We start from the raw sequence: 26686 nt of genomic DNA, 5'->3' as shown, positions 1-26686 counted from the left end.
ACAGTTTACAGGTCAGATGTTAATAGTCAACCATAATTCATCATAATTAAATGAATGAATGACCAAGCAGACATTACTTAAATGTATTTAAGTGGATTAATTGCTGTTGCTGTTTACATGGGAGAACACACATTTATGAGGCCTTTTATGTCAAACACCGGAAACAGAGAAGAATTAACATTTTAAAGCAAATATATGTAGAAAAGGTGTGCATTTGTGGAGTTTTATGTCAAATTTGATTTGATTTCTTGATTCTTATTTAATTTTTTCATATATCTGTAATATTGAACATGTTTTAGTTTAACAAAAATATTTAGTTTAGTTTCTTAGTTTATTTGTAAGGGACAAATACAGAAAACACTGACAGTTGCACAAACAGCGTCTGATGTACTGTACACGAGTGTATAGCTGATGGGCAATTGTTAAAATTATGTGTTGCTGTGTATTGTGTTGTGTTTTCCTGTTTGTGGGTCATTTCAGAAAGTCCTGGTACCTGAGTTCTCCTTTATAAACAGAAAATCCAATTATACATAATATTCTCCATGAAATCTCATTACAAACTTGCAGTCACAGTATTAGTAGCTATTCTTTTGATAATGTGATATTTGTCGACTGTAGTTTTTAAAATGCTTTTAAAATAATTCTGAGTACATTGTTATGATGCAGAAAATATATTTAGCTCACCATCTGTCTCAGCCAATCTGACACCTGGTATTAAAATGTGATCTGTGTCCAGACACGTTATCCAGATAAGGAAAATCGGATATTAATGAGAGGTGTAAATGCATCGTGATCAGAATGTCTGACCACATCTGGAGGTAGTTTGGTTGTTTCACCTTGCAAATGCAATCTGAACAATGGCACTGATACAGATATTTGTTTTTATCTAACATTGAATCTGGGTTGTTGCCAAAAGATGAATTATTCAGCAGCATATATTGGAGTAGGAACAAAATACAGAAAGAAATAACTGCGATGGTGTTTTCTGCATTCATCTGTGTGCAGCTGATCTGCTATTAACAATGCATAATTAATCAAGTCACAGAGTAGACATGCCATATCAGTACTGCCACATATCAGGACAAACTGATGCAGAATTTTTTTTTATACAAAGCAAATAATGCATTACAGATGCCAAGAGGTCACAAATGATTATGAATATGTCGTAGACAGTGTTTCACAAAGTTATAAAGTTCCCCTTAACTCACCAACTCACAAAACTGCATGTTTTTTTAAAAGTGTCTGCCACCACAAATTATAGACCCGTAGGTTTTGCTGTGGAGGACACAGATCTGAACTTAATGAGGGTAACGAGAATGCATTAAAAATACCAGGTGTAAGCGCAAAAGCAAGATTGGATTGTTTTTAATCCAGATTTTAAAGGGACAGTTCAAATTATTTTAAGAGGAGTTGTATGAGGCACTTATCCATAGTGTATGAGATAACGGTTGACATGCCACCAGTTTAAAGAAGCAAAGAGGAGCAGCAAACAGTATTTCAGCCACTCAAAAAAAAAATCAATATCAGTTTTAGTGGAAACTATAATGTAGAATATTTATTGCATTTCCTTGCTCTCCGACAGCCTTTTCCAACAGGAAACCGGATATCTAAATATCATTCTGTTAGTTTGTTTGCGTTATTGTGTGAGCAGACTGTGAACAGAGTGAGGCAGTGACACAAGAGCAACTCCCACGTTCTGCAAGGTAAAATTAAATTATCCTGTGGAGTTTTGTTGGTTTGAGGAGAGCAGTATTTGTCTTATTTAATGGCATTTCCCATCAGAAAACGCTGTTTGATGGCAAGGTTAAGCAGGAAAAATATAAAATACCTCTTGTTGCTTATCCTGTCACAGTGTGTTTTTTGGTCAGCAAAAAGCAAGTTGGTCAGCAAGTTAGATATTGGCGAACATGTCCTAGAACAGTGCTAGAATTCACAACATCCTGTGATTCAGATCTCTAGCCTGGATTCAATTGAAATTCCCTGAGTGAAGCTCTCATGCGACACACACTGAGATCATTCGTCATTTGTTATTCAAACACGATCAGCAAGAATTATTGGTGTGCCTCAAGTGCTAACCATGTAGCATAAGATATGAGCTGAATATTCAGTGACTCCTAATGATACACTTCTAAATGCTCCCTGTGAACTTGAAGCTCTGGCTGCGTCTTCTTTGATATGGTGCCAGGCGAGGATGAAACACACTCTAATTGCTTGGAGAACGTTTCTACAGGAGAGGCTCCTGGCCTCGCCTCGGTCCTGCCTCCACGTGATAATTTTTATAAACGCGCCACAGCAGTGTTTTGGACCCGCTTGTCTGAGTGCATGTGTGTTACTTTTCTTTTCTTTTTCTTCTTACCCCACGGTTGTGTAGCAGGAATACCCTGAAATGCACTCTGCAGGGGGAAGGTTATAATGAGTGTGTGTTGCGCTTAAAAAGGTTCTGATGGAGAATGTTCCTCAGTTGAAAGCTATGACACTGAAAGTGCTATGGGCTGAACATGGATGAATAATTGAAGGTATAGAATGAGAAAACATAGAGGCATGATGGGAAACAGCCCACTGACCTGAATTCTCTGTTTGCTACTTTGTGCAACATCCTTGCAGTTAATATCTCGATGCTTTCGTCTCCGCTCAGGTTTCTCACAGTGATCTCAGACAAATGTGACTAAAAGCAAAAGTAATGTTTGTTTTTCCTGTTTTTTGACAGTTTTACCTTATTTTCACAGCATTGTTTTGCTTCCTCAGATATTTGACAGCTTGTAATTGATCATAAAATCCTTGACGTTTTTTCAAAATAAATGTTTGTTCTTCCAGCTGGCTCAGAGTAGATTGGCAACAGTCAGACACAGACACATAGAGGAATAGTGCTGTGACTCTGCCAGGGATGTGCACACTTTTTATGAATAATCAAGAGGAGCATGACGAACGAAAATCGAATTAATGCAACCTCCGATTTTAAATTTCATGCTTGTGGAAACATTTCTAGATAAATATACAGTACATATAATGGTATATATACACTACACATACCATATCAAACCCAAACATGCACAGAACCAAAACAAAATCCTTTTAATCTCGCATCACAAGACCGTCATGGGCAAGCTGCACAGGAGAGATCCAAATCCCGGATCACGACCTTCGCTTAAGCTCGTCCAGCTCCCCCTCGGATGAGCCTGCGTGGGTGTTTGTGAGAGCGCACACTGTATTGTCGTCGAGGCCCTGCGTCCAGCTGATGTAGAGAAAATTTTGAGGTGTTTTTCCCGCACAGTCTCACAGCGAGCGTCCACTCCCCGGGCCTCTTGATCTATTTTGCTTTTTTATTCGACACTCTTGTGTCCCTCCTCCCTCTCCCTGTGCAGGACTCACACATACAGACAGCCCACAGTCATCCATACCAACTGGTACACACACACACACACATACACACACACACATGCACATACAGTCCTTGCACACACACACAGAGGATTAACTTTCTCCTGATAAACCAGTTTTAGCCAGCGCACAGCGAGATTAAACACAGGATTTCACATTAGATGAGCCCTTTATATATTTATATAGCCTTGCACAATGCACTGTCTTCAGAATGTTCTGCACGATTGCCCTGACGACGGGGACAGAGTTCACCGAGTCCGCCTGCATGTGAGAATGAAGCTAAAGCTCCGAAACGGGGCACTGATTGTCAGATCACCATTATTATATCCTTCATATCCAAACAGAGAGATTTGACCAGTCAGGTTTTTTTTTTTTTGCACGTGCTCTGAAATTTCCATGGAAGCAATTTCACACAACACCAACCCCGTCCAATTTGTGGGTCTATTTTAAACTTTCAGAGTCCTTTGGGACCGCTGAGCTTCGCCCCTGTACGCCCATTAACTTGCTCAGCTCTGATGTATCATCTCAGACATGTTGAGCCTTGCCGTCGTCTGTTGGGATTATCTAGAACACCTGGAGTCCAGTTAATGTACCTTTTTGAGTAAACATATTAGGGCCTGACAGATACTGGATTTTTGGGCCTGATGCCAATAATGATACTAGGGGGTAATAAAATTCAGATACCAATATATCAACCAATATTACAATTTTGTTCCATATCCTCAAGATACTTCAGTAAATTCAGGACAATCATTTCATGGTTTTGATCATTTATTGTAACAATAATACAATTTTTTACTACTACTTTTTACTACTTAATTTTCTATACTCCATACTGTACGCTACTCTACATATTTACTTTGTATGTTGGTCCATATGGTTACTTTACCATGTATGTACATTTTTTTGTCCGTACGTTTCTCTCATTCAGTCTGTTGGTTATGTTGCTCTGTATGTACATTTTTCTATCCATATGTTTTCCTCCGTTACTCTGTACTGTTAGTTCATACATTACTCTATTACTGTGTATTTTTACTCCGTATGTTTCAGTTACATTACTTTGTATGTCAATTTCTGTGTCTGTACTTTTCTCAGTCACTCTCTGTACATTACTTGTTACATTACTCTGTATGTCAACCTGTATGGTTATTCTGTGTGGTTACTCCAGCCACATTTACTCCCTACGTTTACTCTGTAAGTTTACTTTGTATGTCTACTTTGTGCATTTACTCTGTATGTTACTCTGTAGGAACTGTCTGTCTGTCTGTCTGTCTGTCTGTCTGTCTACATTACTCTGTCTCCATACATTCAATGTACATTTCTCATCTACACGTTTTTCTCCATTACTCTGTAAGTTACTCTGTACGTTATTCTGTACATTTACTGTACTTGAATAAAGAAAAATGATCAAATTATACATGAAGTACTGCCTATAAAACTTAAAAAAACAATCAGTATAAGGTTGTCAAAAAAAGTTTTCATGTCAGCACATATTGGACAAAATATACACCAAAACCAATGTAGACTGATTATAACTTAGATAGGCCAATATCAGCCAATCAATTTATCTGTCTCGCTCTAATGCACATTAACCTATGCAGTAGAAGCTACTCTCTATCTATTGATCACCATAATGGAGAGAAAATGGGCAGGGTCTTCCAACTGGAAAAACGTATTAAATGAGAAACCATCCACTCTTCAGACCAATCCACAGAGACTCTGAAATTCTTGCACTTTAGGCTTCGGGCCCTTTGAGTGGAAGCTCGCAGCTCACACTGATTTACCAGCCAGCCATAAAGCATGTTGTTGCTGAGAGAAATAAACCTTATTGCTCACTGGACCATAAAGCCTCTGGTTTCTGAAATGTCATACAGATGTAATTGGCACTATGTGACTTTTTACAGGATAATAGCTCAACAGCCTGCCACTTAGTATTGATTGGACATACTGGAATTAATGGAATAGATTGAAATGTGAAAAACAATGAAGAGGAACTGTATGCTTGTGTACACTGTAGACATAATTAAAGTGATGGGAAAGCTTTGTTGTTAGCTTGAAGACAAATTAACTTACTGACATGGACAAATAGATCTATTTAAAGTTTACTCGTGTTGTATTTTGTGCTGAGTAATCGAAAAGATTTCAAACTATTTTTAACAATCTGTCCCTTGAGTGTGTGAAATCCAGCTGCAAGCAGTTTCAATCCGCATTTCAATGCATCATTTTCTATGGTTTCCACTTTCTCAATTATTCATCGTATAGCTTTTAGCTGGAGCTCACAACTTAAATTCATTTCATATCTGGGGGGGGTTCACAGGAAATAAACAGCATGATTACTGGTTCCCCTGAGCCCAGGAGCTCACTTCGCTCTATTCTCACCGAGCAGCACAGGGAAATCCCGTTGAGATCGGTGTCGGGAGAATGAATTATTGTGCAGCTCGCAGCAAGGACCCCCTGGATGTAGAGAGCGAATTATCAATGCAGCTGAATGTTTCAGGAAGGTCACTGAGAGAATTCCTCACATGGAGGTGAAAAGAAGTCACGTTCCAATTTGAAAGGGAGCGCCTTTATGTCATGAATAAATATGTGAGGAGCTGCAGAGCTGGAGCTGCTGCATGCTGTGAAGGTCGCATGCAGCGTCCTGCTACCATAGCTGGACATTCATTATCATTATTAACCTCTGAGCTTCTCTTTACAGTTCATGCTTACAGTATCGTTGAATCAATCCTGTCAGCTGCACTATCACCACATTGCTCTTTTATTGCTGAAATCACCTTGAGAATGACCTTTGCTGGTATTAATAAAACAATATTATGCTAATGAGGAAGTTATGTAACAGCACAAGTGACTGCTGTTGTTACATGTATCTATGTGAAGTTGGTTTCAGCACTAACAGGCGTGTTGATGTAGTTAAATTTTGTGGTGCACCGTCATGCTGCTGTGTGTGATTTGATGGAAGAGGAGTGCTGGTGGTTTTAATGCACTCTGCTATGAAGGACACACATTATCACAGCTGCCACTGTAGCCCATAAAATGATGGACCAGTTGATGAGTGAAGTGGTTTCTCCCTCCCTCCCTTTTTTTAAACTCACTCCCTTGTTTTCAGTTTATGCACCTCATCTACACTATTGTAAATACATTTTCTTGAATTTTACTTAGCTTTTTTGCTGAATTTTGTTTATTTTGTTTGGTCATTTATGCATTTTTTTTAAAATTGAGAGTCACTTTTTAAAAAGTGCATAAATGTCCAATGTTGTTATGGGATAAATCACCCCAAAATGAAAATTTAGTCATTATCTACTCATCCTCATGTCGATGGAGGGTTGGGTTTATTTTGTTAGTCCACAAAACACTGCTGGAGTTTCACAGGAAAACAGCACTGCAGAATCTCCCAAACAGTGGAAGTGAATGGTGATCAGTTTTCATAAATAAAAAACAACTTGAAAGAAACTAAAATATTTCCATACTGCTTGTCTGGCATAATCCAAATCTCCCGACATGCCGTCTGCATACCATCACACCACACACTCCCAGTTCAGACGGTGTGTATGTGAACGTGGCTCCAAGATGAGGATCTACAGTGAAGATTAAGGCTAAAAACATGGTGTAGGTGACATTATTTTACTCACCTTGGCATGTCAGGGCTTTAGGAGACTTGGAGTACACCAGATGAGCAGCATGGAGGCAATTCATGTTTTTATTCTGTTGTTTTTTTAACATTTGAAAGCCACCATTGATGGCAACTGAAAATGTTATTTTTGTTTCATTTTGCTGAAATCTTTATTCCTGGTTGTGATGCAGTTGTGCTGACAAAATCTGTCCAGATATTTAAACACTTGGCAAAATACTCAAAACTGCCTCTGTGGTAGTTCCCACTACAGTGAAGGTGAAATCCAGCCATGACCAGCCAGATTCTGTTGTGGCATTTATGTACACATGCATTTGAGGTTGGGTTTGATGAGGTTCCTCTGAATTTCTTAGTAAGAAAGCCAACTATTGGGAAGCTGAAAATGCTTCCTAGTTCAAGTGGAACACACCGTTACATTCTGAATTTACTGCTGTAATATGCATTTACTGAATATGCAACATATTGTGTAGCCTTAAATAAACGTTGGTGAATGGAGTGTTACATTTAGTGCTGAAGTGGCAATTGCATTAACTTACTGGCATGAGCTACTCCATCCAAGGGGTACTCCAGTGCTTTAGTATTTCACTTTCATAAAGTTGGAGTGCCTCTTACATGATTCCCTGTCACTGGGGCTCATTAATCAGCTGTTTGGATAACATCTGACCAGAAACATCCAATTATACTCATGCAGATGTACAGTGCGGCCATAATGACCTGATACTTCTCCCTGACTACTCTGCCAATACCTTCATGCTTCATTTGCCACCCCAACCTCCCCCTTATGTAATACTTTTCTTTAATATTGTAGACTTCAGTAAGATTTAACATCATGTATGTGTTGGGGAAATTAGTTCTTGCCGCAGTGTTTCATCAAAGAGCCTAATCCCATACATCCCTTAATGTAAATGTCTTTGAATAAAATGCATTTTTATTCATCAGTGTAAGCATGCATACATGATGCAAACATGATCTAAATGTATAAATATGTCAACGTATATATGTATATTCTCTCATTTCAGAGTTTTATTTTCCTTTTTTCTTTCTGTGTTTAAACTGACAGGCGACTAAGACCTCCACTCTTCATGTCTGTCCCTCTCGTCCTCAGGCATGCACACCAGCATCAGCGAGATCCTGAAGGAGAAGAGCCTAAAGCCGTCTCGCCGCAGCCTGCCCTGCCTGGCCCAGAGTCAGACTCATCCAATCAACCTCAACCACTTCCTGTCTGTGCCTCTGAGCCCGGAGCCCAAACCAGAAGTCGAAGGTCTGAGTCAGAGCATCAGCACCTCCTGCAGCCTCCTCCCCCCGCAGACAGGTCAGTCCACTGAGAGGACAGCACTTACAGCCATTAGAGGTTGAGATGCTTCAGTGATGACAGAGTGTCTGCATCAGTGTGCATCACTGATATACTCTATGTTGATTTTACATTTACTTTGGATGTGTCTGCAGTGGTTTGTCAAAGTAACAACAACTTAATGAAAGTTAAAGAATTTTAACTGAATTAAACTACTTATTATTCTGTGTCAAAGGAGGCGCCTGCCTGTCCACAGATTTTCAACCTCCTATAACCTTTTTCACTGCCCAGTCAGGCAGGTGGGTTAGATATCTACTTGCCTGAAATAAATTTTACTTACCCCTAAAAATTGTTTTGGCATTAGGGATCTGACTTACCCCGATGTTCAATGTACCTCAATGACTTACGTCAAAAACCAATGTTTTTTGGAAAATTGGCCTTGAAATTGGTCTTTGATGCCCCGTTTTATCCGCCTTGCTCTTAAATTTGTATCAAATTCTCCAGTACATAGTTTGAGTTTCACCCACATCCTCTGATGCCACCCAACTGAACTCCTGTTTCCAGGATAATTGAAATGCTTGCTTGCACTTAACTTAGCTCATAAACTTTGTCTTTACCGGCTGCTATTTTCTTGCAAGTGTCCAATCAGTACTGCACATATGTAATTCTCAAAAGAGTTGGCAAGGGGGCAAGATAGCTCGTTCCTTTATTGCATCCATTATCAGCTGTGCAAAAAACGACGCCTGATTGGGCAAATAAGTTAGTAGCCCGGTGTGGCATTTTACTAGCCCCAGACAATTGGATGTCCTTGTTGTTGAGCCCTGCTATATGCTGCTCATATACATGTTAATTAGTTGGTTAGTTTTAAGTTATGACTGCTACTATTCTTTGTTGATGCAGAGATGACTTTTTTTTTTTTTATTATTTCCCTTGACAAATATAAAGACATTGCAAAGATATTACTGATGCACCTGCAAGTTATGCACATTATTTGGTCTATATGTCGTCTTAGGACTGGCTGCTATTCACATTTGAGCCAATATGGCAGCAAAGCTGGTATCTGGAATTTGGTACTGGTACCCAGTGGTACCTTTTATCATGACTTTACTCTCTCTGTAATAACACAAATGTGTAATTTCTGTTGAAAAAATAAGTCCAAACCTCTGACTTTGTGTTGGCTAAAGCTAGTAAACATGCTAAGCCAGTATCAACCAAGACAGTGAAAAAAAAGCCAACGGGCTAATTAATCACCTGAAGATTTCCATGGCTTGACTCTCAGGCTATCAAACACAGTAAACTGGTTAGTTGTGTTGCCCTCGCCAGCTTTACATTTCACATTACAGATATTGCAACGCGCTTGCCTTCAGCTCACTAATGAACTGACTCACTGTGACTTGAACAATCTGACTGGTAACTGCAGGGGTAACTCCCACTCTCTCCATTGACTTTACTCTCAATTACTGTCTCACCCAGATAGTACTTGTACTTGGTAACATGAATCGGTACTTGCTAATACCAACATAATTTGATATGTTTGGTACCTAACTCTACCTCTTGCGTCTGGTAAGTGCTGAATGCTAAATAGCATTCACTAGCAGTCATGTTGCTTTTTCAAAATTGGCGTTCTTTTTATCATGATGTGATTAAGTTATTTTTCAATTCTAATTAGTGTCATTCTCTCAAGTTATTTCATTATAATTAGATTTATTTCTGTGTATCTTATTACTTGTGACAGACATTTTTTTTTGTCTGTATGGTGTGTATAATTATTCTCCTCATACCCTGTATCAAGTGTAGATGGAGTTGATTTTTCTAAAGTGACATCTGAGGTGTGATATTGATCGAGTAGATTGTGTTAATGCTGCAGGGATTCAGAAAACACGGTCACATGTGTCTGGTGCACTTTCAGAGGTAGTGAGATGTTGTGAGGGAAATGTTGTTGCAGGGAAAATAATACATCTGTGCATGAAGATGCCTGTTGGAGAGGGGAAATTATTCACTCTTATTAACATCTACAAGACTATTCAGAGGCCGTTGACACTGAGGGCTCTATTTTTGCCACAGCACAAACACCAGCAGCAACAACAAGTTGGCATTTCCTTGACCTTGAAAACACCCTTTGCCTGACCCTTTGGCATTTCAGTGCTGAGTGCAGTGTGCAAAAGTGGGAAGAGAGATGCAGTTTCATGCAGATGAGGCAGCAGAAGGTGGGGCGTTGCTATTTTGGTGAAAAGTGGCTTTTTGACTTTGTGCTGAAAATAGACGTCTGAGGAAGAGGTGTGTATTGAGGAGGGTGTAGACAGAAACAGAGTGTAGATAGACAAACTAATGTGGGGTTGCTAGACAAGGACATGATTCTTCACCAGCTGCCCACCTGTATACACTGACAGATGTGTTTGACTGGCAGCTGGATGTGCTTCTGCTGGAGATGGAATATGTTTAACTTTACTGTTATTCCATCAATTTCACACAGACTTTACAATGATAGGTCCCACATACCAAAAGTCGACCACTAAAGTGATGCATCATCTTTAAGAGAGGAAGAGTCACTTTCATCAGGTCAGAATGAGTGCTGTAGTTCTGTCAGAAAGTCAGAAAAGAGCCATAGTGATGGTGTAACTGAAGTGCTTTCTATGAAAAAATATGTCTTTACCATTAAACACCTGTTTTTAGAATGGTGTTCGGTTTTACAGTCTGTCTACTTGAAAGAGAGGGTATCCTGATTAATTCACTTAAATTGAGCTGACCTGCCTTCTAAGAATGAATCTTGTAAAAAGCATAAAGTAGCGTAGTAAGTGGAGTTATTTCTTTAGGCTTGTAGTTAAAGTTCACATCATAAGCACAAACCATAATCAGAATAGAAACAGTTGCTCTGCTCTTTTACTACTGTCTCCCTCTGAATTGAATTGTGATCTGTGCCCTTGCGTAGGTGAAACACTGATTATCAATAAGTATGTCGTACGACCCCACTTCAAATAATCTGAACTATCCCTTTAAATTGGAAACACTTCAGTCGATTCACGTCACTCCCTCTTGATGTGTGAAAACACAGCATGATCCAGTAGTGTAAATTCAGACTGCTCTTGGACTCTTTTCAGCAGCCCATGTTTGTTGCCCGAAGGTCTGAGTCATTTTTCAGCACAGTTTGTTGACACTTTTATCTCCACATCCAAATGGACTGTGTTGGCTTTCAGTGTGTGGAGGAAATTCACATTGATGTCTGTGAAGAAGACACATAACCGCAATCAATTTTCTACAACTTTCTACACTACATCTGTGCGCTTTTGATATTAGCTGTATATACAGGAGGAAATTGTTGTACGTCATCCATTCTGATGTTTTAACTCGTTTTAACTTTTCACCGTTCTGTAGAGATGTAGTGATTCTGAAGCTTAGCACATTCAGTCATGATCTTAAAATAGCGAGAAGACAGACGGACAGTTTTCTCTACAATCCCGGCCTGGATCAGGGAAGAGGCTGATTAAAATAAAACTAAAGAGAGTTGAAGCCTGTCACAGTGAGTGATTTTGCATTAAAACTGAATTCACTCTGTCCACGACCCAGTATTGTGCACTAAAACACATTGTTAGCCGGAGACTCTAATTTATCTTCACTTAATGAAACTGCTAAATCTTGATGGTTCGGTGATTTAAATGAACTGCCTAGAAAAAACAAAGATGAACTAGTGCAACTTTTTCACCTCAATTTACTCCATATGAATTTATAAGAAAAAAAAAAAGTCATTGATACTGTTGGAATAATTTATATTTTTTTACACTTTGTTTCAGCAGAGGAGTATAAAAAGGTTCTGACTGTAGTCACACAGAGCTGCTCTGGTGGTGGTGAAGTTGACACATTTGACAGGAGAAGAAGAAGCCAAGCTGTCACACATCTGTCGGAGAAGACACATCTTGTGCTGTACTGTGCAATGATAGATCTCTCTAGAGCTATGTTGTGGAGTGCATATATTACTGGACTTGGATTATTAGTCATGATCAGTGTTGGGAAGATTACATTTGATTCATAATAGGTTACAGATTACTAGTTACCTTGTTAAAAATGTAATAAGTAATGTAGCTACTTCGTTTTCTTAATCAAAGTAATGTAAGTTATTACATGTGATTGCTTTTCTGACGAATGTTTTAGACTGGCAACAAAGCTGTCAAACAAAAACATACATTTAAACGAGGCAATTTAACTTTATTGTGGTGACATGACACCCAGGGCGCACCACCTGCACGTACCTGTACATGATGGCTAGTTTGTTGATCTGCTGCATCTGACACACATGTGGAGTCCACACGAGCGGCATTGCTGCTGCAGCGTTGTTACTGCCAGCCATATCTTTCTACATTGAATTTGCAGAAGAGTTTTGAAGAGAAGACAAGAGCTATAACCAGAGAGCACAGAGAGAGGGAGAAAGAAAGACAAGAGAGAGAGAGAGAGAAAAAGCACACTTGAAAAGTTCTGCTATCCACCTGTTTTTTCATGTCTGTGATATATTCTACAGATAGACATTAAAACTGTCGTGAGAGGTGTCATGTTGCTGATGCGATATCACTATCAGCAGATCATTTTCACTGTCTGTCTCTGCAGAGAACCACATACATAATGCAGAAAAAAGACGAGATGCCAGATCAGTAGATGAAGCTTGACTGCAGCTGCATTGCTCACACAACTGTGTGGCTGTGAGGTTTGACAATGAGTATTTCAAACAAACACAACTTTTACATTGTACAGTAATGCCAGAGACCTTTTCTGATTTCATAAAGAACTGTTGAATTTCCAGTAAGGCTGACAGGTATTCTTGTCTGATGACAAGGCCACCTGCCTTGACGTGGTCAGCTGGTCGCAGACAGTCTTTTGCCTAGAACAGCGTGCATTGATTTGACTGGAAGAGGAGATGCGGTGCAACTCAAACAAGAGAACCAATGAAAAACAAGTTTCGAAATTTGAGCTCATATTGTCCAATGAATGCAGCCTGTCTATACATAAAGACAGCTCCATGTGAGCTATACTACCCTTCATCAAATTTGTTGCAGTGGCTTTGTTGACGCTCGTCAAAATATACCAAAATTAACATGCCAAAAGAGGGCATTCATGCATAACAAAAATATTCAAAGCAAGAAAAGCCGAAAAAAATGTCTTTAGATGTGATTTGTAATCACCAACATTTTAATTTGTAACTGTAATTTAATAGCATTTTATTTTTCTTAATAACTGTAACAGAATAGACTTTCATTTACTTCAAAATTTTATTGCTCGTCCATGAATCACTAAACAGTTCAGGTCCAAGGTACTTATCAGATCTCCTGACCCAGTATGAGCCTTGCAGACCTTTCAGGCTGACTGGTTCTGGATTACTGTCTGCTCCAAGAGTCAAAACTAAACACAGCAAAGCTTCCTTTAGTTTCCTGCTGACATGTGGAACAAACTGCCAGAGGAGCTAAGACTTTGATCAGCTAAACCCAAGCAAAAGACCTACCTGTTTACCATTGTTTTTAATTATATTTTTTATATCAAATATATTTTAGCTTGTTTTATTGCTTTCCTCCCATGTGCTTGTGATTGTGTTTTTTTATAGTTTTTATCCTGCCTGTCTGCTTTTATTGTTTTTATTGTAGAGGCTTCTGCTCGCTTGCTTTCATTGTTTTTATCACTTGTTTTTAAGGGCTTTTTCCTGTGTACTCTGCAAAGCACCCTGGGTTGCCTTTGTGTATGTAATGTGCTATATAAATAAACTTGCCTCGCTCTGTCTTATTTTGTGATTTGATGAACTAGTTTTGTGCAACTAGTTATTCTTCAAAACTGGTCGTGATGAACCCTAGTTTTAGCCTGAAAGATGTTTTTTTATACCCAATAAATCTACTTTGGCCTCATAAAAGCAATATGTACCACATACTATTAAAAAGGGAAAAGCTTGTATTGTAATGTTGTATCGCAAAAGAGCTACTTTTATTGTTATTTTATTGTTTGTTTTACACAGACTTCTTCTTGTTTGTGCCAGAAAGTAATCTGGTGAGGTTTAAACCCTTGAGCTTGTAGGGCAGCTAGAAAATGAATTCTTGGTACAATCTGGATTGTGTGTCTTGCCTCACAGTGTGGGTTTACTTCAGTTTGTTTGTGCACACCAGTGGGATGCAGAAAGATTCAGGGAGGAAGGAAACGCGACTGGCCCTCTGTCAACATTGGTGTGTGGATCTGTTAAATTGCATCAAGTTGTTGCTCTCAAGCAGGCGCCCACTTTTAAATAACTTGGATTTAGCTCAGATCTAATTTCAATGTTGGCCACTGAATTAAAAAAAAAATATTGAACGACAACAAAAGATTTAGTGGAGATAGGATACTTTGTGCACAGGTCAATATCTGTTTCACTGTGTCTGTGTGCAGCAGAGGATGGCAAGGATCACTATGTGGAGGAATCTGAGGCGACTACGTGTGAAACAAGGGCAGACGAGTCTTTCCTGCTACAGAAGCCTGTCACCCGTGCTAAATTAGAGGCCCGCACAGATTCACTTCAGGTACCATGCTTCCACTAAGTTACCACCACCAATTTTCACAATGTTACACTGTTACACTTATTTTGTCACTAAGAAGCTTCAAGCCTTAGCAATCCTCTGTCAAACATCTAAAATTCAGCGGTGAAACATTGTCGCTACAGGGAAAGAATCCGGCTGGTTCCTCTGGGCTGTTTTTTCGCGATGGGAAAAAGCGCATTGACTACATCCTGGTTTACAAGAAGTCCAGTCCACAGGTGGAAAAGAGGTGCACCTTCGAGAAGAATTTACGGGCTGAGGGTCTGATGCTCGAGAAGGAGGTAAAAAATTTTTGTTTGGTTTTAGAAGACTTGAACTTGACTCCTCGATTCATTCTCAAACTCCTGTTTCCTTTTTTTATACTTGAAAGCCCTCGTTGACAAACAACGACATCATGTTCGTGAAGGTCCATGCTCCTTGGGATACACTTTGCAAATATGCAGAGCAGATGAACATCCGAATGCCTTTCAGGTGACCATGACAGAAAAAAAGATTGGACCTTTAAAGATGCAATGTGTAAGATATGGCCAAAATTTTAATTTAAATTTCAGATTTTTAACTTTAATTTAGGTGTTCAAAAATAGAAGAGAGATGTATAATAAAATAAACCCTTAATCAGCACATTAGATGTGAATATATTGTGGCTTCCCACTGTCTTTCTGATGCCTGACCTCCCTGCTTCTCCTCTCCGCCTCACGTCTCTCCTTTCCTCACCTGCTGTCTCCATCGTACCTGGAGTCAGAGTCCTGGTCGGAGCTGTAAATCACTCCAGTACAGTATTCCCTGTTGTAAAGCAGACGTCCAGCGGTCATTGAGACTGTGTTCACTAAGAGTCTGCTGGGGGTTCGGCTTTGATCCGGCCAGACTCGAGTCAGCTAAAGGCCACTAGCCACAGAGCTAACTGAGCCATTGACAGCTAGTAGGCTAGCTACAACTAAAGATAGCAAAAGTGAGTTTGGAGTTACCTTCGACATGTGGCCATATTTTACACATTGCTCCTTTAACTTTGGAAAGTGTTTATGTCAGCTTTTTCAGTGGCCGGCAGCTTCATCCAGTCGCTCTAACTTGTCTTTATTTCTCATTCTTTAAGGAAAAAATGTTACTTTACAGACTGGAAGAGCAAAACCCTGGGCAGGTAAGTTGATTTAAGGTATAGAATTATTTTTCTCTGTTGCTCTCCAGAGGCAGGACGCTGGATGCTTCAGTGTATCTAATGAAATTCATGAGCGGCGCAGCTGCGAGGCCCCGGCACTAATGTGAGCTGTGGAGGGGGTTTCAAGATTGAAGCTATCAGTCACCTCAGCAGGGAATACAAACAGAGAAAGTTTGAGGCAAACCATTATCGTCCTTTTGAACTTAGACACTGCGAGAACATCAATTACTCCAGAATTAATCAACCCTTTACACAGACCACGAGTAAATATATGGTATTTACAAAGTCTGGGATCAATTGGTTGGAAATTCATTTAAAAATCCGTGATTAAGTGCAGTTCATTTTGCCAGAGTTTACCGGCATGTTTGTTTAAATGAATGTCATTAATTAAACATCAACACAAACATCATCCTACAAGTCATTGTTAAGAACACAATGCTTTACCTCGCCCACACTGACAGCTCTTTTCTATAAAATACTTGTAATCTTTCAGTCAAATACACAGAGCTGCACGGGCTTATTTGCATACTATTTTTAGACAGACGCTCTTGCGCTTTGATGTGATGTTCAAGTGTTGTCCGAGCTCTGCACAGGACTCAAAATTTCCATCTCTTCATCTCGCTGGGATGCAGACAGAATCAACAAATCACTGAAAGAAATTTACTGCAGCATCTTAAATTTTCCACAGCTTCGGTTAACATACTGCATGTACATTTTAATTCTGTGAAGTGTAATCCTGTTTTCTAAATTAAGATCTTACTATAAATGATGCGGATCCTACATGAAGTCAGTTTTCTGTCACACAGTTTTGAATATTTCACATGAGAAATTTGCTGATTTTTTTTGTTGTTTTTTTTGCTTTGCTTGTTTGTTTTGTCAAAACAAATGCAAGATTCGTTTAATCAATAAAGTTGGAGGAGAAAAGTGTCACCTAAACACACAATATTCAAACAACTGAGGTCAAACTGCAGTGCCGATCAAATATAGATCAAGATTCTGACACTACGTTGCCTTTTTCTCACTTAAAATGTTTTCAGAAACATATTTACTGTATTGTTTAACTGTAATACAAGAAATACAGTTCGTTGCCATTTTGACTCTAGTTTTCAATGGAAACTCAAATCAAAGATCAAACTGTCAAACAAGGCAGTATTGATCTCTATCTGACTAAAAATTCTGTTACTGAATTGCAAATTTCTTGCTAAAAAAGTTTTCAGAAACATATTTTAATGAACTCTAGAAAGTTACTCACCAGACCGCCATGTTGAAAACAGATGCAGGGAAGACAGAGAGGCAGCAAGTCAGCAAGTGAGACTTCATTATCTGCTCAGTCTATCTTTACAGAGCAAATGGTTGTTTTCTGACATCCACTGAGTCTGGATGTTGTATTTTGCACTATTAAAGTAAGAATTTTTTAAAGAGGTTTAGTTCATTGGTTATTTAGTCATAAATTTTTAATGTTATAGAGAAACATAAGCTTCAAAACCGCACTTTCAGGGGTTTTAAACCTTAAGTTCGTACATCTCTTGGTAATGCTGTTCACTCCACTCCGCCCGAACTGAGCATTCATGATGGCAGATGTTTATGTGTGAGATTAAATCAGCCCCTGTAAAGCTTTGGATAGGTAAAAGATAGTGAAGTGTGATATTACTGGTCTTGAAGGAGTGCCCGTTTTTATCCATTAAACTGCCAACATGGTGTGACTCATTTCTTGCGCCCCTTGGCTCTGTTTGAAACAGAGCTTATTGACATTGTTAATCGGGAAAGCTGTGACCTGACAAACTAACAGCAGTAAATGTGCCTGTTTTAGTTTTATGATACCTGAGCATGCTGTGAGTATTACAGCCACATTAAGGACTTTTTTTTTATTTTGGAAATGATTTTTTACCTTTTGAGAATAAAGTCAAAATGTCAAGAGTAAAGTCAAACTTTATTAGTCCCAGGAAAGGAAAAATAAATCAGAGGAAGCTTTTTATTTTGCATTATGAGAATAAAGTGAAAACGGTATTTAAACTTTATTCTCAACATTTTGACTTTATTTTTTATACTATGACAATATGGATAATACTGATAGTGATGAATTTGCTATTTGACTTACATACTATGTACATTTAATGGTTCTGCTTCTAGAACATGCTCGTACACACACCCACACACACACACACACACACACACACAGCAGACGAAAATCACACAGACAAGTATCACTCGCCCACCTGTCCAACTGAGAACAAAGCACTTTTAATCTTGTGTGTGAGAGCGATCTTTGTCACCGTGAACAATGAGGAACATTATGTTTCCCTCAGAGCTCCTGCAGTCTTTCACCAAAAACTGCACAGAAAAGAAAAATCTTTTATTTACCAGAGTAGTAAATAGGCTCTATGTGTTTACTAATGGTCTGTCACTAACTCAACGTCCCCGTAAAGTTGAATAAATGGGCTGTGTGGAGCTGGTGACAGCCTTTTGGGTTGATATCATTACTTTCTGTGCAGTACCTGTCCCCTTCACAGCAGCATTTATAACATGCTCTCTGGCAACCTCCCATTTGTATTCATTTAATCCATATCGGAGCAGAGCATCACCAATTAGACAGAGACCTCCCCGGCAAATCTGGAGAGACAGCGGGCAAACATTAAAGATTTAAATGATTTTTAGCCATGTTAGAGATGCGGCTCAATCTATGTCGATATTGATCTGTTGGTCGGTCCACTACTTTGTTTCAGGCTGAAAAATCTCCACGACTATTACATGGATTGCCATGGTAAACATGGTTCCCAGAGAATGAATGAATCCCCTCATATTTCATCTAGCACAATCAAAGATTTTACTTGTTGGCATTGCAGTAGAAATATCCCAGAAGTATTGTGATTCCCTGACTGGGTTTCCAAGCAGCAGTGGATGCAGTAGATGATTTTTTTTTAAACTTCTTTTGTGGGAAAATCATGTCAAATAAGATATTAATCATAGGAGAACAGAGTGCCTGAAGGAAAACTACATTTTCATGAAGCACCATCATCAGGTGAAGATTTTTGTCTAATACTTTTGTTTATGACCAAATAACTGCAAAACTAACGACGTTCACATCAGCCTCATCTGTATTCTGTGTTGACTGGTAATTAGAAAACAGAATGCTAATATGCTAAACTAAGATGATGAACATGGTAGACATCACGTCAATAAAGGTGCGTCTTATTTTACCTACACCTGACATTAGCATTTAGCTCAAAACATTGCTGTGCCTGAGACCAATATGAGCGAGATATCGAGGCAGAGTCTGTGCAGCAGTAATCAGGCAAGCAGAGCTCAGCTGTCAATCATTATGTATTATATAGCATCAATTAAATCAACTAATTAAAACCAAACTTATCATAAAAATGATCACTTGAACAAACATCAGTGTGATAAGAAGTACATAAATGACAGAAATCATGTATAAGACAAAAAAAATGTTAGTTTTAATGATGTTAAAGTTTGGCCCCTGTCCTATCTGCTAAAATGGAGGGGACGGTATTTATGACCTGTACTGCAGCCAGCCAGCAGGGGGTGATCCAGATGTTGGCTTCACTTTTGGGTAGCTGTCTGTATATTTTCTGTATATTTCAATGACGCAGCCTCACAGCTGCTAGCATGGCTGAAGACATCAGTCTCCATTTATTAAGTAAATTTAACATTAAAAGGAGGTACAGTTTAGGAAATCAATGCATGTCCTCAGACTCTGGTTCTTAACTCATAACTGTAATATGAAAAAGCAGAATTATCTTTTGAGTTGGGTTTAGTGAGCTGTGTCCTGGATCAGTGAGCCTCATGAGTCACAAGCAGCAGGAACATGACAAAACAATAGTCAGCAGGGTGAGGTGTGTATACTGTATGTGTGTGTGAGGGAGTGTTTTCAGGGGGTGTGAGGTGCTGCAAGCTTGTGTGTTTGTGCGAGGGGAAAAGGTCAGGAGCCACACAAAGAAAACAATCTTCATGTTAATCTGCGACATTAATCCCGTTCCGCTGTGCGTCTGTGCAGCAGGTTTCATCTGAGATGTCGTCAGATAAAGAGCTGGCTTCCCAGAAATCCCATGAAGCTGGACAAAGAGGCCTTGCCTGACCTGGAGGAGACCGACTGCTACACGGCCCCCTTCAGCAGAGCACGCATGCATCAGTAAGGAGGACATATATACACATGCATGCTCGCTCACATGATCTGAGTGTAACATAATGGCAGTGTGTTAGATGATATTGATGATATCCGTATCCCTAGTTTGCCTCCTGTTCATCACATGAATTCACGTCCTGTGCTCTGAATATGGAGAAACCAGCAGATAAAATTTGCACTATGAAGTCTTGTATATTTTATATCTAAGAGCCAGAACTCAGAACGATAAAGACAAGTTGATCATGAATAAGATATAGAAATACAGCAGCAGATGTCCATGAAGTGATTAGATTCCTCCCCCATTCCTTCCTGTTTTTTTTCCATTTTCAGAGCGTCTTTTTGATGAAAGACATCTAATCTTATCTGTCACTGAATCGTTTCCTCTTTTCCTTTGCTTGTCAGCAGTCAGACGTATTTTTGGAAGTAATGACGCTGGAGTGAACATAAACTTTACAATATGAATTGATTTTTAATGAACATCCATCGTTACTGGCTCAGCTCTCATGAAGGGGATGATATTGATTATACTGTTACTGGATGAATATCTTAAAGAATGTGCTGTTATTTTCCTCCCAGCTTCACTATCAACAATAGAGAGACCTTCTTTTCCAATTCCACCAGAAGCAGAATAGTTCATCATGTCCTGCAGCGTACCAAGTATGAGGATGGAAAATCAAAGATGGGTAAGACACCGCCCTCACTTCTTCTTCTCTCCAGGCTCCTCACATACTAAACAATATTTATAATAATGTCATGTTAGTGGCAGGGAATTCCCATGCTCATTTATAGTGTACATGCATCCATCATGATGACCTATTTATTTATTTGACTTGTACTGACAGAGTTGTTTTTACTAGGGATGTAATGATATCAGAAACAAAAAAAACAGAATGAGCCCTAAATAATAAATGCCAGTTAGTGGCGATGAAATGAAATACACACACAAACAGAAAATTCAATAAAACACACAAAAATGCTAATAGTATTAGCTGCGTTAGCCTCACTATCTGCACTTTCACCGGTGGTTTCTGAGGTGGAGGGATGCCAGAGGCTCTCATGCATGAAGTTACAAAACAATCCATTGTTTGTTTGTTTATGCAAGGATAAACGGGTATTTAAAGTTTGAAATCTAAAGTAGTTCATAGATTTCGTTCTAATCAAACGGTCTATAACTCTCAATGAATATATATAAACCTTCCTCCGGCCAGTCGAGCACTGGTCGCCCATTAATGGTGGTTTTCAAAGGACACACAGGAGGAAGTCCCTCTCAGTTGTATTTTCTGTCATGTAAGGGGTCCTTCGCTGAGAGAAAATTGAGAACCTCTGCCTTACAAGTTGTTAAACCCCTTTCTGTTCATTTTCTAGCTGTATTCACTAACAACTTTAGTACTGGATTCCACAGAATGAGCCCTAAATAATTAATGGCAGTTACTTGCAACGAAACAAAAGAGACAGAGTAAAATCAATAAAACACAATAATTCTGTACTTATTTCTATCATTATGTTTATTATGTCTACTACAACCTTCAGGGGCACCAGTGAAAGAGACTAGACTTGCTGTTGATTTGACTTTAGAGAGTGATAGTAGGGTAGCGAGGGGGAACCCTTGCCCTGTGCCTTTGTTTGTTGTTTTGCTGTGGGTGATTAAAACGTTGGCTGCTGCTGAGCCGCTGTCTGATCCCTCCTCTCCTTCAGGCTGTTTTTTTTTTTTTTTTTTGTGGTATCAGCTGTTACCAAACTGTCCGTCCACTCCCACCCCACTATCTTGTCTGACTGCTGCCGACATGTTTTGCTGATTAAAGTTTGGCCTTGAAGGGCTGGAACGGATTTCACATTAATATTTTAATGCTGTTGACCACTCCACTCTCCAACAAATAAGATCAGCTCCGCCACAAGAGTGGAAAATCCTTTTCAAATCCACCCTGCCCTGCTTCTGCTCCCAATATCTGCAGTTTCAGTCAGGGGATGACAATGCAAATGAATGAATGCACTGTTGTCTATTGTGGAAAAATAACCTATATGATTCATACAGTACAGGTACTTGCTGCCAATTCACTAGGTTTATTGTGATTACCAAGTTACTATGGTCCAGTAAAAGTGAAAAATGTTAGGCTATTATCAAGTGCTTGCAGCTATTTGAAATTCTAACCTGAGTGTTTTAAGCCTCTAATGTGCTTGTCTAATGCAGCTTGTCGTTACATAATGCAGCAAATTGTTATGACTGTGGACAAGTGGCTTTAAATGAGTCTCTCACTGGACCGCTCTCTCTATTATGATTGGTACTGATTTTTTAATACGCTGTCCTTGTGCCCTTCCTGCTGGTATATTGGCGTCCTTTGACATGACTCGATTTCTTCTGCTGCAGGTATCAACCGGTTATTGGGCAACAACACATATGAGGCTGCCTTTCCTCCTCATGAGGTGAGAAGATTTTTTTTTTATTTGTGCTGAAACGCTGAAGAGATTCACAGCAAAATTCCTCCTTTTACAAAGATTGTCCTCCTCTTTGTCTCATCAGGGTGGTTACAAGAGCAGACATCCAATTAAGACGCACGGTGCCCAGAACCACAGGCATCTCCTGTATGAGCGCTGGGCCCGCTGGGGAATCTGGTATAAATACCAGCCTCTGGACCTCATCAGGTAATCAGATTTTGAAACTGGAGACACAGCATTATGAGCTGTTTATGAGCCTCGTTCTTTCGTTGGTTATATTCAAGATGTGTTTTTAGATTAGATATCCTTTATTATCCACAAAGGGAAAACAATTTTGCTCATGTCCCTACCATACAGACAGACAAAACAATAAACAATTAAAATTAGGGCTGTGCAATTAATTGTGGTATTATTGAAATCACAAAATGGCCAAGTGCATTGTCCAAATCACAGAACCAGATACAAATCACAGTTTTTTGAAAAACAAAAAATGTGTGAGAAAACAGAATTGTAATGAAGTATTGCCTAAAAATCTTGTTCTTCAGATGAAAGAAAACATTTGTTTGGAACAGATGTGAAGAAATATCACATAATCTCAATTTTAATTCTTTTTTCAGTAAAATGAAAACTGTAATGCAAAAGTGATCATTCCCACTTATCGAATGAGAAAACACAATTTTAGTCAACCATATCATGCAGCCCTTGTTAACATAAACACCACAGGGAAAAAAAAACAGGATTTTAAAGGACAAGATGTTTTTTTTAAAGAAGAGCAATGCCTTCTGGTTATTCTCTTAGTGTGTGTTACTGAAGGCCAAGAGAGAGGATGTGCAGTTTTTAAATCCTTTATGAAGTAGAAAATGTTCATAAAAATACATTTATTGAGTCTTTTAATCTATCATTTATCAAATGAAAATGAAAATGTATTGAAGGTATTCAGGTAGTTTAAGAATTATTAGACATCACAACCTGGATAACTGTCCGTACCTTATGGGGAAATGCAAAACAGCCACAGAAAGTGTTAAAAATCAAATAAACCCTAAAATCTCTGCCACAGGCTTTATTGTATGAGTTTTTACCACAATATATTAAATATTTACAAAAAAATATGACCAGCTGATTGTTATGCTTTGGAGCATTCTGTCCCAAAAAACCAACCATCCAGCAAATGTCATTCAGGATAACAAGTAGTCTTGAGCAATTTCATTAGGCATTTTATTTTTACACGTTTTAACAAACAGAATGTTAAACATTCAAAAAACACCCTGTAGTACCCCTAAACAATAGTGAAAGATTAGTGATTTTCTCTTAAAATAGCTTTAATTTACCGCTTTTGCTCACTGTTACACTATGTTGTAAAATCCTGCATCGTTTGAGATAACACTAAAAAAACACAAATGGTTCTGACTTTATGCATTTTAGGTGTTAACTGAATATGAATTTATGGACTTGTAAGTTGAAGATCAAGGTTGCAAATATCTATAGGTATCCAAAACAACTGCCTGATTGAGGTTCAAACTGAGTTTTGTCTAAACAGATAACAGTTCGGTCACACAGGATAACAGTAACAATTTTCCCTTACCCTACCCTATTCATCGCCCCATACAAAGTGTGGGGTTATAAAGATATTCAGGCTTATGATCACAGTCTGCTGTCTTGAAATGTCTCCCTGATGTCCCAGTATAGTGAGTTATTTCTCAACTGAAATAACTTTTAACAGTTGAGGACGATCCCATTTTAGCTTATTGCTGCCTTGGTGCTCCTGTGCCTCTTCCATCTTATCACTGCAGAAGGAAGAGAAGACAGTGACAAGGAATAATTTGACATTTTGTGAATTACACTTATTCATTTAACTAGCAAAGAGTTGGATGAGATCAATACCACTCGCAAGTGTGAAGTACAGAACTGGAGCCAGGGGCGATGAGCTTAGCTCTGCCTTAAGACCGGAAATGGGGAAATACACTATGTAACTCCCTCTAAAATCTTCTTTTATATTCTTGATTGTGTACAGATTAAACAAACAAGATGTAACATGTTATTTATTGAGCTTTAGAGGTTCAGATTTTTAAACTTTGGACAGAGCCAGGCCAGCTGTTTCCCCTTGTTTTTAGTTTTTATGCTAAGTTAGACCGTCTCAGATGATATAAATTTGTCAACAGAGATTTTGATGAACTGTTATTGGAATAACTATCCCGTAAACCAACTAACCAACCAGAATTGTCGCCTGAATCTGCACATCCCCACTGCTTCACACAGCGTCATAGTGAGTTTCAGCTCATTGTTTAGCTGCTCGGATCGTTTTCAGCTGCAGGAGGCAGCTGATTTTAGAGGAAAAAAATAAAAACCGACTGTACGCTGTCTGCTCAGCACCAGATGATAAACAGACACAGTTAGTGACCAGCTGGTGAACAAAGTTGAGCATTTAGCAGCTAAAGAACCAGAAATTTCCCTCTGGAGTTGACAAAGACCTAAAACAGATAAAAGAGAGAGAATATTGGACTTACAGTACATTCATCAGGTGGAAAGAAAGATGACTCAGAATGAATGTTAAATGAAGCATCGCATTAGTTCATGTGGGACACAGAAGTCATACACCCCAGCTGTTGCCAGCTGCCAGCTCGCTAATTGAATCATCATTTCTAATCAGTCAGACACCTTGTTGTGAGAATCTCAGCCCATTCTCACAACTTGGCAGTCCATTTCAATATGCCGTTCAATAACGCTGCCACACTCACTGCTGCTGCCGGCAAAGCTTTGCCTCCACCACTCCTGCCTCCACCTTTATCGTTGAGAATCCCAACATGGAGGTTAACTAACTCAAAGGTTGTCTTGGCCCACTCTTGTAAACCCATGGTTGGTTTTGCAATGCACTCCCTATTTTGGCTCAGCATGCTGTTTTGCTAATCCAGGGAAAATTAATTTATCTGCTCCGCATTCCTAACCCCTATGTGTTGGTTACAGAAACTTCATCATCAGCCCTTATCCTGAATCTAGGAACCATTACTTGGACACTAGTGTGCATACTACTGACATTTTGTTATGTGTTTCTTTCCCTCAGCCATTTCTCACTGTAATACAGTGTTGCACACACAATTGGGAGTATCCTATTCTCACATAGCCAGACCTATCTCCTCACTTCATTTTGGCACTGTGTCAGTGCAGGAGTTGCCTGATACAGCAAATTACCACGGAGCTGCTTCGCTGGTGCAGTTGTGAAATAAGTGTCTTGCTCAAGGGCACCTTGACATCTGTGGTTTAGGAAGCAGGTTCAGTTATTGATTCATTTCCCACCACAAGATTATACTGTGTGACCTTTCAGTCCTGCAGCCTCCCTATCCATTAAGCTACCACCTCTACCACACGGTACACTAATTACACCCACAGCTTCACTGCAAGTGAAGGTGGACATGTTTAATTCAGCAGTCATCACTGTTTATTGGTGAATTTTGACCACTCTGTTTCTCTGTATGTCTCCCAGGAGGTACTTTGGTGAGAAAATCGGTCTTTACTTCGCATGGTTGGGCTGGTACACTGGCATGTTGATCCCTGCCGCCCTGGTTGGCGTTTTTGTCTTCCTCTATGGCCTCTTCACGATGGACTCCAGCCAAGTCAGGTCGGTTCACACAGCTCCTTTGTATTGCTGTTAACGTGGAATGTGTAACTTAAAACATGATGAGTGATTGATTCAATGTCTCATCAGTAAAGAGATTTGTGAGGCCAACACAACCATCATGTGTCCTATGTGTGAGGAGACATGTGAGCCGTGGACGCTGAGTGACAGTTGTGTCTACGCAAAGGTCAGTGCTGTTTTGAAAGTCACCAGCATGTCAACACGTTAGAGTTTCTCATCCTTGACTTTATATTCACCAGACAGACATGAGAGTGGCATCAGTACACCTTTTTCACAGCAGCCATATTGATACGAAATAGCAGCGTTACCAATGACAAACTAATTAAGTTCTTGTTCCCTCTAGTTTATCAGAGCCTTTTCAGTGAGCCAACATGCACAATCACAGCACACTGACTCTGTTTGACCTGGATGGAACGAAACCTTGGTTACACCTGTGTTTACTCTACTATTTCATGTCAAAATGGCTCATCGAACAATAAGCAATAAAGTGAA

The 26686-nt window shown here is 39.3% G+C and overlaps 1 protein-coding gene across 2 annotated transcripts in view; it reads left to right on the top strand.

Annotated features, from left to right (window-relative positions):
• Window positions 1–26686, top strand: part of ano3 (anoctamin 3) — a 50820-nt gene that overhangs the window by 11631 nt on the left and 12503 nt on the right. For both annotated transcript variants that reach the window (XM_084734344.1, XM_084734346.1), the window contains exons 2-12: window positions 8112–8318; window positions 14688–14818; window positions 14959–15114; window positions 15204–15304; window positions 15924–15968; window positions 20002–20136; window positions 20707–20813; window positions 22496–22551; window positions 22649–22770; window positions 26042–26176; window positions 26264–26360. In XM_084734344.1, the coding sequence (XP_084590470.1) occupies window positions 8112–8318; window positions 14688–14818; window positions 14959–15114; window positions 15204–15304; window positions 15924–15968; window positions 20002–20136; window positions 20707–20813; window positions 22496–22551; window positions 22649–22770; window positions 26042–26176; window positions 26264–26360 (1292 nt within the window). The remainder of the gene's footprint in view (window positions 1–8111; window positions 8319–14687; window positions 14819–14958; window positions 15115–15203; window positions 15305–15923; window positions 15969–20001; window positions 20137–20706; window positions 20814–22495; window positions 22552–22648; window positions 22771–26041; window positions 26177–26263; window positions 26361–26686) is intronic.

Source organism: Lutjanus erythropterus, chromosome 13 (assembly GCF_056507025.1).
Source record: "Lutjanus erythropterus isolate fLutEry1 chromosome 13, fLutEry1.hap2, whole genome shotgun sequence".
NCBI lineage: Eukaryota > Metazoa > Chordata > Actinopteri > Lutjaniformes > Lutjanidae > Lutjanus > Lutjanus erythropterus.
The sequence above is the reverse complement of the archived record's forward strand: the minus strand, read 5'-3'. Positions and strand labels throughout refer to the sequence as shown.